Here is a 14969-nt window from a genome sequence, read left to right on the forward strand (position 1 = left end):
GAAACTACCACTCTGTTAGCGAAAAGAGACAAGATAGAATCCAAGGAGCCATTCCTCTTTGGTTTTCAGATCCAAGAGGACATGGAATTATTTTTACAGGCCTGTGTTGACCAGCGGGGCTTCCGGGTTAATGCTGTCTGTTATGAGAAAGATTAAATTACTGGCACATGAGTGTGTTGATTGATTTTAACGGTTAAATTATATATATATATAATTTCTCTAGCGTATAAATGAACAAAAACATACTTTTTGAGAATTTTACAACTGAAATTCCGCTGTAACACACAGTTTGGTCACGTGTTTCCTGTGGAGCTCCACTTTACGTCCGTAAAGATCATGAGATCCACTTTACGCCCCTTAAAATCACGTGTTTCCTGTGGAGGTGACGTATTTCCGGTGGAGCTCCACTCTACAGGCGTCTGCAGCTGGACCCTTCTCGTTTGCATCGCGTTTTTTGTGTTTGCAGCGCGTTCGTGTGTTTGCTGCGCGTTCGTGTGTTTGCAACGCGTTTCCGTATTTGCAGCGCCTGTGTTGTCAAACTGATGGAGACGTTATCTTAATTTGTTGTGGTTTTTTTATGTTTGCATGTGTTTTCTGAAGTTGCAGCATGGTTTTTTTCTGTTTGCATGTGTTTTCTGAAGTTGCAGCGCTTTGTGCTCTCTCGGCCACCGTAGTGTAGTGAGAATTTCCGCTCCTCGCCACGAGGCTGTTGGCTCCGCCCGCTTCTCTGCTCTAATTCGCACTACGCCGCTCCGCTCAACACCGCTCCTCACTCCACTAAAATTTCCTCCGGCTCCAATCAAATCGCTCCACGCTCGCTCCAATTTAAAAGAGGGACAAATATTCTGCATGCCTTAACAAATGTCACCTTAAACCGAAGCCTTATATCATAAAGAAATATGAGCAACGGCAACATTGCCACTCAGAAAATATTTATTTTTAAGCAACATATAGGCAACAACGGACAGGTTGGCAATGGCATTCCACACAAAAATAGGCTTAAAAATAAAGGAATCAGTGGGCTTAATAGCCTAAAGAATATACAGGCTAAGCATCCACGTTTTAAATTCCTCAGTTTTTTTCTGTTGATGCTGCTGCTGCGTCTCTATAAAATAAATTTTCACTGACAGCGTTACGTGAAATTTAAAAAATCCTATTAGACCTACTTTGAATGACAAAACGAATTTATTTGATTACCAATATTTACTTTATAGGCTTCTATACTTTAATTTACTTTATAGACTTCATATGCTACAACCATATAAAACTTGATCACGTTTTTTTTTGCTTCCGCCTGTTCGCGTACACTGTAAAAAATCTATTGTAAAATGTCAGTCAAAAGTCTGGCAGGTCCTGAAGACCAATAGTGCTGATGTATATTTGCATAGCATGACAGAGTTCTGCCTTTGTTTAAACTTTTAACCATGACGGTGTTGAATAGGGCAACAGTATAAATCCCTCAGCCACGGTACAAAATAACTTCTACCACAGCAGTAGATACTCGTAGTGTTTAGTATGTTATGTAAGGGATAATGTACAGGCAGCTGGTAGTTATCGCAGAAATAAGCCCCGACAGTGTGATCAGGAAAATGGTTTTATTACACGGCTCTCTGGAATGCTTTATTCTGATTGGTCAGTTGAGACATTTGCAGGTTCATTCTTTTCAAATAATGACCGTGTCACTACCGAAAATGTTACACCTACCGAAAATGTAACTTCCGCTACTACGCATGCGCACGCTTGCGACTTCTGGAAGGAGGTGTTCTATTTTTACGGCATCGCGTCACATTTCATCGTCTGTTGATTTTTGATAAGAATGTCGACAGCGATAAGAAAGACAAGATTTAACCGGATAATGATGGAGTCCTTCGACTTTAAAAGATGTTATTCAGCATAGGCCTTTAATGCCCAACGTGCTTCAGAAGGAGCAACGTAAAATACAGGGTATGGCCATCAATTTTACAGTCAAAGGTGACATTACTTTAATGTTACCATTATGTACTACTCCCAGTTCGATGTGCTGTGAAGTTACTTAAACTAAGCCTGCTTTTTTTCTCCTTAGTCATTTCATTTCTTAATTGTATCAGTGTAATTACCACACACTCGTGTCAGTTATGGCAGCTGTGTCTTGTGGTGCTAAATAAAGCTAATTATATTTGTTTCTGACAGACGACCGATTGTTTTTTCTTGGGCCAAACCGCACAACATAAACATTCCCATATGAAAAAAAACTGTATGATTCATATACAGCAACCATATATTTTTCTTACTTAATTCAGCCAGAATTGCCTTCTGTGTTTCATACAAGTCCAATATATGTCCTATACAAAATCAGACCGGTTATGGCCACTTTCATATTAAAAAGCACACATTAAACATGTAATGGAATTTTTGGGTCATATATGAAAACTGCATAAAATATTATATGAATTTTACATGAAAACAATATGTAAAGGTATATGGTATTACTAAAAGAATACAGAAACTTACTAATTTTCATATACAAATCATTTAAAGTTCTTATATTAAATCATATGCTAGTCTAATTGAAGTCATATAGGATTTATTTACATTCTGTGTAATTTGTTTAGAGGTATTTCATATTGTTTTATTAGGGAAACTGTGTGCCTGCTCTTCAAGCTTTATACACTGTAAAAAAAAATCTCGTAAAAAAACGGTTAAATGACTGGCAGCAGCGGCTGCCAAACAAAAACTGTAAAATTACAGTAAAATGTTTTATTTCAAATGAGCTGCAAAACATTAAATTTACAAAAAATGTCCGTTATTCTTTTACATAAAACACTGTTATTTTACAGTTTTTCTTAATATTATTATGATCAAATACCTTAATTAAAAGGGCAATTCCAAAAATTCAACAAATAAATACTGTTATTTTATTGTTTTTCTTAATATTATTGTGATCAAATACCTTACTTAAAAGGGCAATTCCAAAAGTTCAGCAGATAAATACTGTTATTTTACAGCTTTTCTTAATAGTATTATGATCAAATACCTTGATTAAAAGGGCAGTTCTATAAGTTCAATAGAGAAATACTGTTATTTTATGCTTTTTCTTAATATTATTGTGATCAAATATCTTAATTAAAAGGGCAGTGTCAAAAGTTCAACAGTTAAATATTGCTATTTTACAGATATCTCCTAAATTCTTGCAACAAATCACCTTCAATAAAATGACCACACCGGAAGTTCAGCAGAGAAATACATTTATTTTACAGGTTTTTTTTTTTTTACAAATATATTATCATGCACCTTCAATAAAGCAAAAAAATATCTGTAAAAAATATCAGATGACTGGCAGCAATGGCTGCCAAACAAAAACCATAAAATTAAAGTAAAATATAGTAATTCGAATTAAGTGAAAAAACTTAAATTAAGTGAAGTGTTAAAGGAAAATGGCATGTTTTTAAAAAAAATTAGCCAATTTGCAGTCAACCTCAGAGTTAGATAAGAGGGTGCATACCCTTCTCTTAGCTGTGTTTGCAATGCATTTCTAGTGAATTATGCTAGGCAAATGGTGTCAGACTGGGCATTGCAAAAAGAGAGAAGAGAAGCATGTGCACCCTCTTATGTAACTCTGGGGTTGACTGCAAATGAGCAAATCAAAAAGCTGGTGTTTTTCTTTAAGCTTAAGACTAAACACATTTTAGAAGACGAAACCGATAAAACCATAGAGAATTATAACAGTGCAATACAAGTATGCCTATGGCACTAAATACAATGCAAAGATTCAGTTTTGTAGAATTAGGCCTACAGTATGGTATAGACCTATAGTTTTTAAACATGGTGATCAACTGTGGGAGTGGTTGGGAGGGTCCACTGCAAATGCCCCCCGCAACATTATTCAAAGTTTAAAAGTTTAAAGTTTGCTTCTTACTGTACCTCCCTGTCAGTTGGACCACCAAAATGAAATACAAGTCCGGGACAATGTTGCAGAGGTGTAGCTTGCACATTTTTTTTTTTAATAATGTTGCAAGCCCTCCTGACCAAACATACTGTGAAATCGTGAAAGGTGACAGTACATTGTACCCCATAAAGAGTTATCCTCTTCTAAACTGGCAGCAGTCCACTGGATCCTTGGTGCATCAAGGAGGGGTGGGGTGGGAGAGAGAAGACAAGAACATTAAAATTTAACATTCAAAAGAATAGGTTAACTAGGATTCAAAGGTTAAAAAAAAAAAACAGTAGAAAGTGTTTCTATTTTGAGGTGAAGAGATGGGTCTCACCCAGAGGTTGAGTACTCTGTGACTGAGACTTTTTATACTCAACTGGGTGGTGGAAATGAAATCTTGGTCTGGATTTGTACTCTTTGGACCTGAAATCTCCATCTCTGGTCTCACCTAATACATGTCAGGACATGATAAAAAGCATCTGGTGCTTACCTGGTTCTAAAATATATCTAACCACAAGTGCACAAAAATGTAGATTCCACCATTCATTATTTATTAAAAAAAAATAAACACAAAGCCAAAATGGATAAGACATGGAAACACACCCTTGCTGCTTCCATAGGATTTAAATGGTTAAGCAACCGGACAGGGCTCCAGAGTGTAACTATATGCACATCTATGAGGCCAGAGTTATTTAAAAAATATATATATATATTTTTAAAATAGCTGGCTGTGTACACAGTCTTAAAGGGAACTCTGACATGATGAAACCCATAGCCTTGTTTTTAGAAGTCTTTGTGCATCATCTATAGCCAAAAAATAATAATAAAAAAGAAAAGAATTGGTTCAATACTGACCGAGCTGTTGTGACGGACGCCCCTTTGTACTGGTGGAATTTCCACAGTCCCAGCTGAACAGCACATGGAGATGACCAGTCAGCGTAAATATATATGAAGATTAAGGACACAGGAGTCTGCATTTGGTCCAACCTCAGTCCACTGCTTTATTCTGGCTGTATACAGTTGTGAACATGCAAAGGGGATATAGTAAGAGGCATCACGCCACCTTCAGAGCGCAAATATGCGTTAAACATTCAACATGACAAAAATAGTTAAGCAAATATATAGCGGTCAGGGCTTCAGTTCTCCATACTGAGCATACTTAAATTCTCCAGTGTGTTCAGTACAATCTTATACAATAAAAACAATAATAAATTGATTAAAAAAAATAAAAATAACATCCTGTGATCGTATAAGTGAGATACGCACCTGAATACAATTGCGAACATGCAAAGGGAAGAAGTCAGAGTCCCTACGTCTTCTCTGCTGTGTGAGGTAACAGAATCATGTGAATACTTTCGTGCATTTACAAAATGTGAACATTTTAGTACAGTTCGTGCATTTAACTATACACAACATATAGTGTTAGAGAAATTTGTACTGAATTCACGTTTTCAGTTTTCATTAAAAGGCACTGAAGTTCTTACCATGGAAATGCTGTTGGTCCAGGTTGTGCAGCGTACGTTACTCGCCGTCAAATGCTTAAGAGGAGCGGCTGTTCAAAATGAAGATCAGTGGCGCGATTTGAAAAGTGCGCCAAGGCTGCGGGCTGTGCACTGAGCTAGAAGAGGTTGGGCTGCTGTGCGCATGCGCGCAGACAGTTGGCTTAGATTTTGAAGCATTGACCCAGAGCCTGATAGTGTTTTAAGCAATAATCAGTGCAAGTTCACACTTCATGTTAACTAATTAAAAGTTCAGTTCATCCAGAAAAATATAATAAACTCACGTTCATACTTTACCATTTTAAGTGAGCGCTAACTCATTTTTTTTGCCGGTTTCAACTAAGGTTTTTTATGCCAATATTATGTAATAGCTCTCTTTAGTGCATATAAAGAATAGCAACCTATACATTTTACATAGACACACCCACAATATGCAAAAGTTATTAAAAGAAAAAAAAGTGATGATGTGGTCTCATTTTTTTAGATTGTGGTGGGGTGCACTAACATGCATGGATGCTGAGTATATCAGTCCTCTATATTTACTAATTCATGCTTTTAGAAGACATGGAGCTGATGATGTACATAAACGTGAGGGGCTGCTGCTGCCTCACCTGTGCAATTCCATTCTGGATAATCTTTTTAAAAGTAATTTTAAAAAAACATTGGACTTAGAAGTTAAATGTCAAAGTAATGTAAAACTAATAGGATTTACCTCAAAATTATAAAGAGAAATGCTCAATTTCTAGTATGGTCATAAATCTTTAAATTATGAATTGCTTTTTAAATTACAATTAAATGTTGTGATTTTACATAAATTTGTACGTAATTTGAGAAAATGGGAAACATACAGGTATAAATTAAACAGTATTTTTCCTTTTAAAAATGTGAAATACGTGTAATTTTTCATTACTTGCGTTATGCGTAAAATAAAGGTTGGTTTATTAATTCAGGGATAATTTCTGCAATTTTACGGAGTTTTGCAGACAGCTTTTAAAAAAGAGAAACTACTGTAAAAAAATTTCTGTAAAATTACTTTTTTTTTTACAGTGTATGTTTCCACCTAATTGCTTATATTACAGCAATAATATTTTTATAACTCTACATGATTTCAGTCAATATTACAATAGACATTTTTGTATATTATGCGCAAATTTGAAATCTAAAAAATATAAATTAAGTATGTATGTGTCACGTAGAGCAGGCGAGCCGGGAAGCAGGCGAGCAGAGCCGGTAATACGCACAAAACGGGGTTTATTACGGGATACGGGCAGACATCGAACAGCAGACATGACAATACAATGACGGATCTGACGAGACGTACTCAGACGCGGACTAAATACACAGGAAAGATCAAACGAAACAAGGCACAGGTGTTGACAATCCGGGAACGAGGTGGGCGTGGCAACAAAAAGTGTTGTGTGATCCACAATTATTGTCTGAGATGGACTGCCTGAGAGAAGAAACTGTTGCTGCGCCTGGCCGCGTTCTGCACTGTCGACCAGACGGCAACAGTTCAAAGAGGGAAACTGGGTAAACTGTTTTATACACCTCTCAAAATATGTGGCTGGCATTCATATTAAATTAGCATTCTTTCCCTATATTTTTACATCTTGAAAATCTATAAGGCTTTAGTCAAATGCTGGACATATATAACATATATGATTGTTAATACACAAATATTATGCATTTTGTATATGTGGTTTTTGCAACATATAAGTCCCTTACGGTATTCTGTTGGAACATATAAGAATCACAGATGTTTTTAACAAAACTTTTCCATATGGGATTGTTTATGTTGTGCAAATAAAAATTCTTAACTATTATTTTGGTGTGATTTTTTTTTTTAGAAAATGCTGTACATATATCACAGCCCCTTGATAAGCAATATGGGTACACAAGATTGATATACACCCCAATTTTATTACGGTTTTCTAAAGAAAAAGCATCTATTCAGCAATACCCTTGGGAAAAACCTTATGTAAGATTACTGTCAGGCACTACAAACAACGCGCACACAGATGCAAATATTACAATCAGCAAAGCAATATGGTTTAAATACCACACTAAAGTGACGGCTGAACTACAAATATAAACATCAATGACCCATTTCACAGTACGTGACCAATGAATGATGATACACGATGTCCACGCCCTGAATCACGCAATCACGGTCTGCCGCAAAATGTGAATACATGCGCAGTATCGGGCCTGTGGAAGTGTACGTTACGCATGCGTAATAAAGAAGTGCCAGAAAATGTGGTTTCGTGGACACATGCGTGATGAATGTGCGCATGTGTAGTAGCGGAAGTTACATTTTCGGTAGGTGTAACATTTTCGGTAGTGACAGACCGCTCCAAAATAATAACGCATAGCCGGTACTACTTGTATGTTTAAAATCAGTCCGCGCCAACAAAGATTATCGTTTAAAAATGTTAATTTAAAACAAATATGTCAATAAAATGTTTCAAATTTATATTTATGTCCAGTTTTTTTCCTTATGTGGCAAGTAGCCGTGTAATAAGCGGGATAATGTACAGGCAGCCGGTAGTTATCGCGAAATAAACCCCTTCAGTGTGATACAAGAACCTCCGCTTCGTGTCCGGTCCTGATCACACTGTCGGGGCTTATTTCTGCGATAACTACCGGCTGCCTGTACATTATCCCTTACGTAGCTTATCAAGTCTATAAAGTATAAAAGCCTATAGTTAACAAAGAATATAAAAATAGCTAGAGAATTTTAACTGCCAGTGTTACTGTGATTATTAAGTGTTATATTGTTTTGTAAAATCCATCCATCCATCCATCCATTTTCACTCTGGTGAAAATACCATCACAGGGAAATTATAATTAATGAAAAAAAGAAAAACAATGTTCCCATAAAATAACAGAAGTTTCCCATCACTGTGTGATCAGGTAGACGCTCATAGCTGGACACCACACTGCTGTAAGTGCTGCTGAATGCTTACCTCTGTTTTTCATTATTCCCTCCTTTATCATCATCTGCCAAAAATTTAAACAAGAGAAAGGACTGTTACATAAAAAATAAATAACCCTGTTCCCAGGGTGCCACTAGAGATAGTGGACAGGTGAGATAAATGATGTTATTAATATATCACAATGTATTAATGGTAGAACTGGATCAGTTATTACAGAGTGCAACTGTAACACTGGCCTTTGCTGCAGTTAGAAACTACCTGCAGACAATCACCCAGCCTGTACACCTTTAGTAGCAATTAATCCATATAAATGTCTGAAAAAAAGGAAAAGAAAAAAAGCAACAATTTTTAATGTATGACAGTGAAAACGTACATTTCATGTTTGCCAAACTGGATTTGTACACATTATAAACTGCTGTAAGATGAATATGGCTGTTTGTCCATTTCCAGTAAGCTGATGTCTTTCATAATACATTACAGGCAATTGACTGTGTCTTATTGAGACAATAGTCAGATCTGTAATACTTGTCAAATGATACAAATGTATCATAATCTAGAAATATGTGAATCCTGAGGCCTCAGTACAGCCCCCAGGTGTAAGACACAGAGCAGATGCTCATGTATTTGATAAAGAGCAGAACCTGTATCAAATGAGGTCATCAGGCTGTATTATGGGATGTCTCCCTCAGAGGTAATGCTGTTATGCAAATTGATCTTCCTGTGCATTTATCCAGACACTTGAAATTATAGCCATCAAACATCAGTAACTGACAGTAAATTAAGTTTCTCAGTTGCGTGAAGTTGGCCCCCCATATGTTTCAGATTTCAACCAAACTGGTCTCAATCGTATGTGCCGCGTTTGTGCCGGATTTTTGTTTGTGCTGTTTAAGTTTCTGAGATATAAATGTTTGTTCACATGGTGACGTCATCAGTGTGAAGTTGGCCCCCTATTTGCATCTGATTTCCACCAGACCAAGCGCAATTGTGTGTGCTGCGTTTGTGCTGGTTTGTGCCGTTAAAACTATCCTTTGTGCTACTTTAGTTTCTCAGATATAAATGTTTGTTCACATGGTGACGTCATCAGTGTGAAGTTGGCCCCCCATTTGCATCTGATTTCCACTAAACCGATGGCAATCGTGTGTGCTGCGTTTGTGCCGTTAAAATTGTCCTTTGTGTTGCTTCAGTGCAGAGACTTATATACATGGTCACGTGATTCCGTCGTTAAGTTAGTCCCCCATAGTGATGTGGTTATCCGTTACTTTTGAGTAATTGTTACTACCAAGTACTCAGCAGTCCAGTATTCATTACTTAATACTCGTTACCCAATATTAGTTACTACAATGAACTTAAGACGTACGTATATCTTATGTCGTTTGAACGGTGATGAGCAACTATAATTACCCCAGCCAGTCAGTGCAGTGACCCAGCCCCCCCATCAGACTCGCATGTGGGCCATACAACATGCAGGCAATGAACGCAGGCTTCAGATAAGGCCACTTAAAATTAATAAATTGTTTTACATGGCCGCCCGCCTCAATTTTTTGGTGCCGCCTCGATTTTTAAAATATTTTATATATTTTTTATTTTGCTGTTGTTTTGCTATTGTCAGGAGGACGCTTTTATTGGGCCATTCTGTGGCAAGACCATTAAACACTTAGACTAGGCATTTGTTTTTAAGGTTTCTCTTTTCTTGTAATTGTTTGATCTGTTGAGAGTTTAAAATGTTGAGATACTCACAAATTAATGTTTAATTTTCTAGTTTCAGTATATCTCTGTTGCCGTTCGTCTTTTCGCTAAAAATATAAAATATAAAATCCCCTACTCACCAATATTTTAGAAGTTTGAGTCATGTGAAACAATTTATTAATTTTAAGTGGCCTAATGAAAACCAGCTGTAAGTGCATGCCAGCCAGAACTGTCGCAAATAACAGTCTACATGGCGAGTGCCGATTGGGCGGTTTGATCAGTCATTTTGTTACTGCCAGCAACGAATCCTTTAACGGCTGAATACTCGTAGCGATTCATTACAGCCTGGTATTCGTTACTTACTTACTCGTTACTACTCAAATCTACACCTCTAGTCCCCCATTTGCCTCCGAACCGTCTCAATAGTTTGTGCCATTTAAAAATTGTCTGTACTGTTATTTTTCTGAGTTATACCTCTTAGTTTATGCCTTTACGTGATCGCTGTATAGTGCTCAGGCTCGTGTTTCTCATGTTCACAGAAGGTGGAGCGTTTGATGTACGTAGACTTAGCCCCGCCAGCCAGATACTGCATTTCAGAATCATGCTACATATTTTTTTTAATGCTTTATTATGAACTTCAAATATGTGATACAGCAGAATAGATCAGCACACAATAATAACAGTAATAATAACTTTCAGAAGTAAAAGGAAACAGCAAAGAAACAAAATAAATAAAAAATAATAATGATGTTGGGGCTTAAATTACAATAAATTAAATTTAGTGCAGATATTGATGGTCTTTATAGCTTTGGAATTATTACAATAAGAAATAGTTTGGAGGTATTGTTGAAATTCGTTTTCAAAAATAATAAACATAGGTGTTCTGTTGCAATACTTGCTCTTATGTATATGAAATTTTGCTAGGATAATAAGAAGATTTATAAGATAGTATTCTTCCTGTTTAGAATGACAGATATTGTAAAATCCAAACAACACATCCTTAAATGAGAGAGAAAAATTTTCACATATACATCGGCATACAAACTGAGATAAGTCTTTCCAAAACATAGTGACAAAAGGGCAGTTCCAGAACAGATGTAAAACTGTTTCAACATGGACATTACAAAAAGAACAATTTGTCTGAATATCCTTCTTCAACTTCTGCAAATAAAAATTTGTCGGGTAACACCCGTGTAGCAATTTATAACAGACATCTCTACATTTATTTGAAACTACATATTTGGATGACAAAGACCAAACTTTTTTCCACAAAATATTTGGAACAAATCGCCCCCAATATGAAATGGCTTTTGGTATAGTGACTATGTTTTCTTGAGCCAAAGATCTAATTCTCTTGTTACGAGCTGATGGACTGGACGAAAAACAAATTTTCCCTACCCTGGTGTCATATAGGTTCCAGGTATAGGGTGCTAAATCTCTAGCCACACCTTTAAACAGCATAATAACCCCCTTGGGAATCGCATCCATTACAACAGCAAATTCACTAGGAGTAACAGGGATTGCATGGCAGGACAAAAATTCACTATATGTCATAAGGAAACCATCAGAATTAAATAATTGCTTCACCAAAATAATGTTATTGTTAAACCAGTTATAGAAAAATAAAGATTTGTTTTTAAATAATATGTCACGATTATTCCAGATGAAATACTTGTGTGGAGAGAAATTATGTTTAAAGAGAAGAGACCAAGCCAATAACATCTGTTTGTGAAAGTTCCCCAGTTTCAGAGGTAATTTATCGATTTTGTAATTGGACAAAAGTAAGAACTGTAAGCCTCCCAATTTAGAAAAAATGTGGTTCGGAATAAAGTTCCAAATAGATTCTGGGTTAGCCAGAAAATGTCTAATCCAATTCACTTTAAAGGTATTGTTAAGGGAAGAAAAGTCTAAAAAATTAAGTTCACCATTTTCGACAGTATTCATAATTACAGAGTTTTTAACATAATGGGTTTTGTTTTTCCAGATAAACTTAAACAACATTTTATCAATTATCTTACAGAGTGATGCATCGACATATAAAGACAGTGCAGCATAAGTGAGTCTGGAGATCCCTTCAGCCTTAGCTAATAAAGTTCTACCCCTCAAAGATAAGTCTCTCTGGAGCCACATGTTAAAAGTGGTTTGGATTTTATCAGTTATTGGGTTAAAATTGATCTGAGATCTAACATTAATGTCTTTGGTTATTGTAATACCTAAATAAGATAACTGGGATTTAACTGGAATTCCATATAAACAGGTAAATTCACATTCTTTAACAGCCATCAGCTCACATTTATTGACCTTTAGATGGAGCCCTGAAGCTTCAGAAAACTTTTTTATAATATCAAGCGCAATGGGAACTTGTGACGAGTCTTTTAAAAAAAGTGTGGTATCATCAGCTAATTGACTGATGATAATCTGCCTGCCTAAAAGAGGGATTCCTTGTAGATTACTCTCGGTAATAAAGGTGGAGAGGAGCTGAGCAGCAAGTAAAAACAAATAAGGAGATAGAGGACAGCCCTGCCGAGCACCACGTGATAACTGAAAACGTGGTGATGTGCCATATTTCAGTTTTATCGCACAATTTCCATTTCGGTAAAGAGTTTGAATGGATTTACAAAAAAATTCCCCAAAACCATATTTGCGTAACGAGTTAAAGATAAACCCATGTTCTAAGGAGTCAAAGGCCTTATAGAAGTCCAAAAAAAGGATAAAGCTATCACCATCAATAAGCTCTGAGTAGTCCAATAAGTCTAGCACCAATCTAATATTATTTGCAATATGTCTATTAGATAGAAAACCTGATTGCGTTTCATCAATTATAGTGTTCAAGACTCTCTTAATTCGTTTGGCTAATACTAGGGCAAGAATTTTGTAGTCATTATTCAGTAAACATATACAGTAGGTCGCCAGTTCTCAATACAGTTCAAATCTTTTTTTGGTTTTGGGATAAGAGTTATAAGTCCTTGTGTCAAGGTGGGGGGAAGACCTCCCGTCTCAATACTTTCATTAAAAACACTAAGTAAAAAAGGGGCTAGTTCTTTTGAGAAGGTCTGATAAAGTTCTGCAGTTAATCCATCTGGCCCTGGGGATTTATTATTTTTAAGCGTTAATATAGCATCAAGTACCTCTGCCTCCCTAAGATCATTTTCACATTCAGATTTATCTCCCTGAGACACAACATTACAATTCTGAACTGAATTCAAGAAGTTAACAGCTGCCTCTTCTGAATAATTTGATTTATAGAGATTACTATAAAACTTTGAGCAAAAGTGTGCTATTGTAACAGGATCATCAGTCTGTTGACCCTATGGATCATACCAATGGTGTCAGCAAGTTTGTTCTTTCCTTCTGGATAAATCAGGCCACAGATATGAAGAATTTCAGTTCTAGCTTCTTCATTTTCTTTCTCAGATAAGCCCAGCAGTCGCAAATTAAATCTGCGAGAGTATCGTTCTAATTCTGCAATACGAGCTTCGCACGTATCCACCCGCTTTTCCTCTGATGTCAGCCTGGAATCAACATCATTAACTCGTGCTTTAACATCTTTTATTTCTTCGGAGACAAAGTCTATAGTCTTTTTAAGAGCTTCTATCTTTAGTGTATTAGCACTCACCAACTTTTCAATGTTATCGGCGCGGTTGTTAATAAGCGTTGATAGCTGTGAGACGATGTCATTAGAATGATCAGATTTCCCTTTCTTGGGAGCCGGAGATTTACTCGGTGTTTCAGGCAGGGGGACCAGCGAAAAGTTCTCTTCCTCCTGAGACTGCCTAGAATCTGAGGATTTGCTGTAAGAATGAATTTCGGCAACAGCAGAGCCGGAATCAACAAAACGATCTTTCCTCTTTTCACGTTGCGACATTGTTATAGCCTATTATCAGACAAATCGAGACACTTTGTAGCTGTTGTAAGCAGTTTCAAATGATTTTTTGCGGAGCTTCGAAAAAAACGCACATTAGAAAGCCGCCATCTTGGACCGCCCCCCTACATATTTTTACAATCGTTACATACTGCCTCGTTACGTGCAGGCTTGACCCACGAACATGGCTGCCTCCATGAACACGCTGCTGTGTGTTGTTGCTTTATATTTTAGCAGATTTGGAGTGAGATTCATTTTTCCGAGAGACAAACAAACAAGAAACACAAACTAGTCAAACCACATTAAAAGCTTTATAAAATATTTTAGCACATTCATAACAATATTCTTTTTTCGAGGCAAACAAACTACAAACAAAGACACTAACAAGTCTGGTAAAAATCTGATATTGCATGCTAGGATACTGTTTATGGTCATGATATGGTATTCTCTAAATCGAACACGTGCAGTTACATTTATAACTATTAATACATTTAACAAAATAAACATTTTTAAAGATTTATAAAACAGAATTATGGTGCGTTCGATTATTTCTTTTTTTTTTTTTTTGCGTTCGATTATTTCTCTCCAAGTCGGAACTCGGATGAAAACGTCACGAAAAAACGTCACTTCCCATCGGAAACACGCCCCTTTTATGAAGTTGAAGTCGGACACTCTTGCAAGATTTTTGGTGCGTTCGATTATTTCTCTCCAAGTCGGAACTCGGATGAAAACGTCACGATACGTCACGAAAAACATCACTTCCCGTCGGAAACACGCCCCTTTTATGACGTTGAAGTCGGATAAGATTTTGTTGCCCGAGTTGCCCTTGTGACGTAATTTCAACATGGCGACTTGGTTTCTTTGTAGTTTGTTTACCGATCGAAAAAAGAATATCGCTATGATATGAATGTACTAAAATATTTTATAAAGCTTTTAATGTGGTTTGACTAGTTCGTGTTTCTTGTTTGTCTCTCGGAAAAATCTCCACTTCTCCATTTGGAAAACTTCAAATCTGCTAAAATATAAAGTAACAACACACAGCAACGTGTTCATGGAGGCAGCCATGTTTGTTCCGA

At 36.5% G+C, this 14969-nt stretch overlaps 1 protein-coding gene and 1 long non-coding RNA gene across 4 annotated transcripts in view; both read right to left on the reverse strand.

Annotated features, from left to right (window-relative positions):
• Window positions 1-975: 975 nt before the first annotated feature.
• Window positions 976-14969, reverse strand: part of LOC140588706 (polymeric immunoglobulin receptor-like) — a 109757-nt gene continuing 95763 nt past the window's right edge. For all 3 annotated transcript variants that reach the window (XM_072710593.1, XM_072710591.1, XM_072710592.1), the window contains 2 exons: window positions 8376-8409; window positions 976-1105 (listed from right to left, as the gene is read on the reverse strand). In XM_072710593.1, coding sequence (XP_072566694.1) covers window positions 1072-1105; window positions 8376-8409 — 68 coding nt within the window. In that variant the 3' untranslated portion in view covers window positions 976-1071. The remainder of the gene's footprint in view (window positions 1106-8375; window positions 8410-14969) is intronic.
• Window positions 4043-5515, reverse strand: LOC140589019 (uncharacterized). The gene is made up of 4 exons (XR_011990199.1): window positions 5395-5515; window positions 5177-5233; window positions 4766-4920; window positions 4043-4358 (listed from the first exon to the last, which is right to left on the reverse strand). It is a non-coding gene; the product is annotated as an uncharacterized lncRNA (long non-coding RNA).

Source organism: Paramormyrops kingsleyae, chromosome 4, assembly GCF_048594095.1.
Source record: "Paramormyrops kingsleyae isolate MSU_618 chromosome 4, PKINGS_0.4, whole genome shotgun sequence".
Classification (NCBI taxonomy): Eukaryota; Metazoa; Chordata; class Actinopteri; order Osteoglossiformes; family Mormyridae; genus Paramormyrops; species Paramormyrops kingsleyae.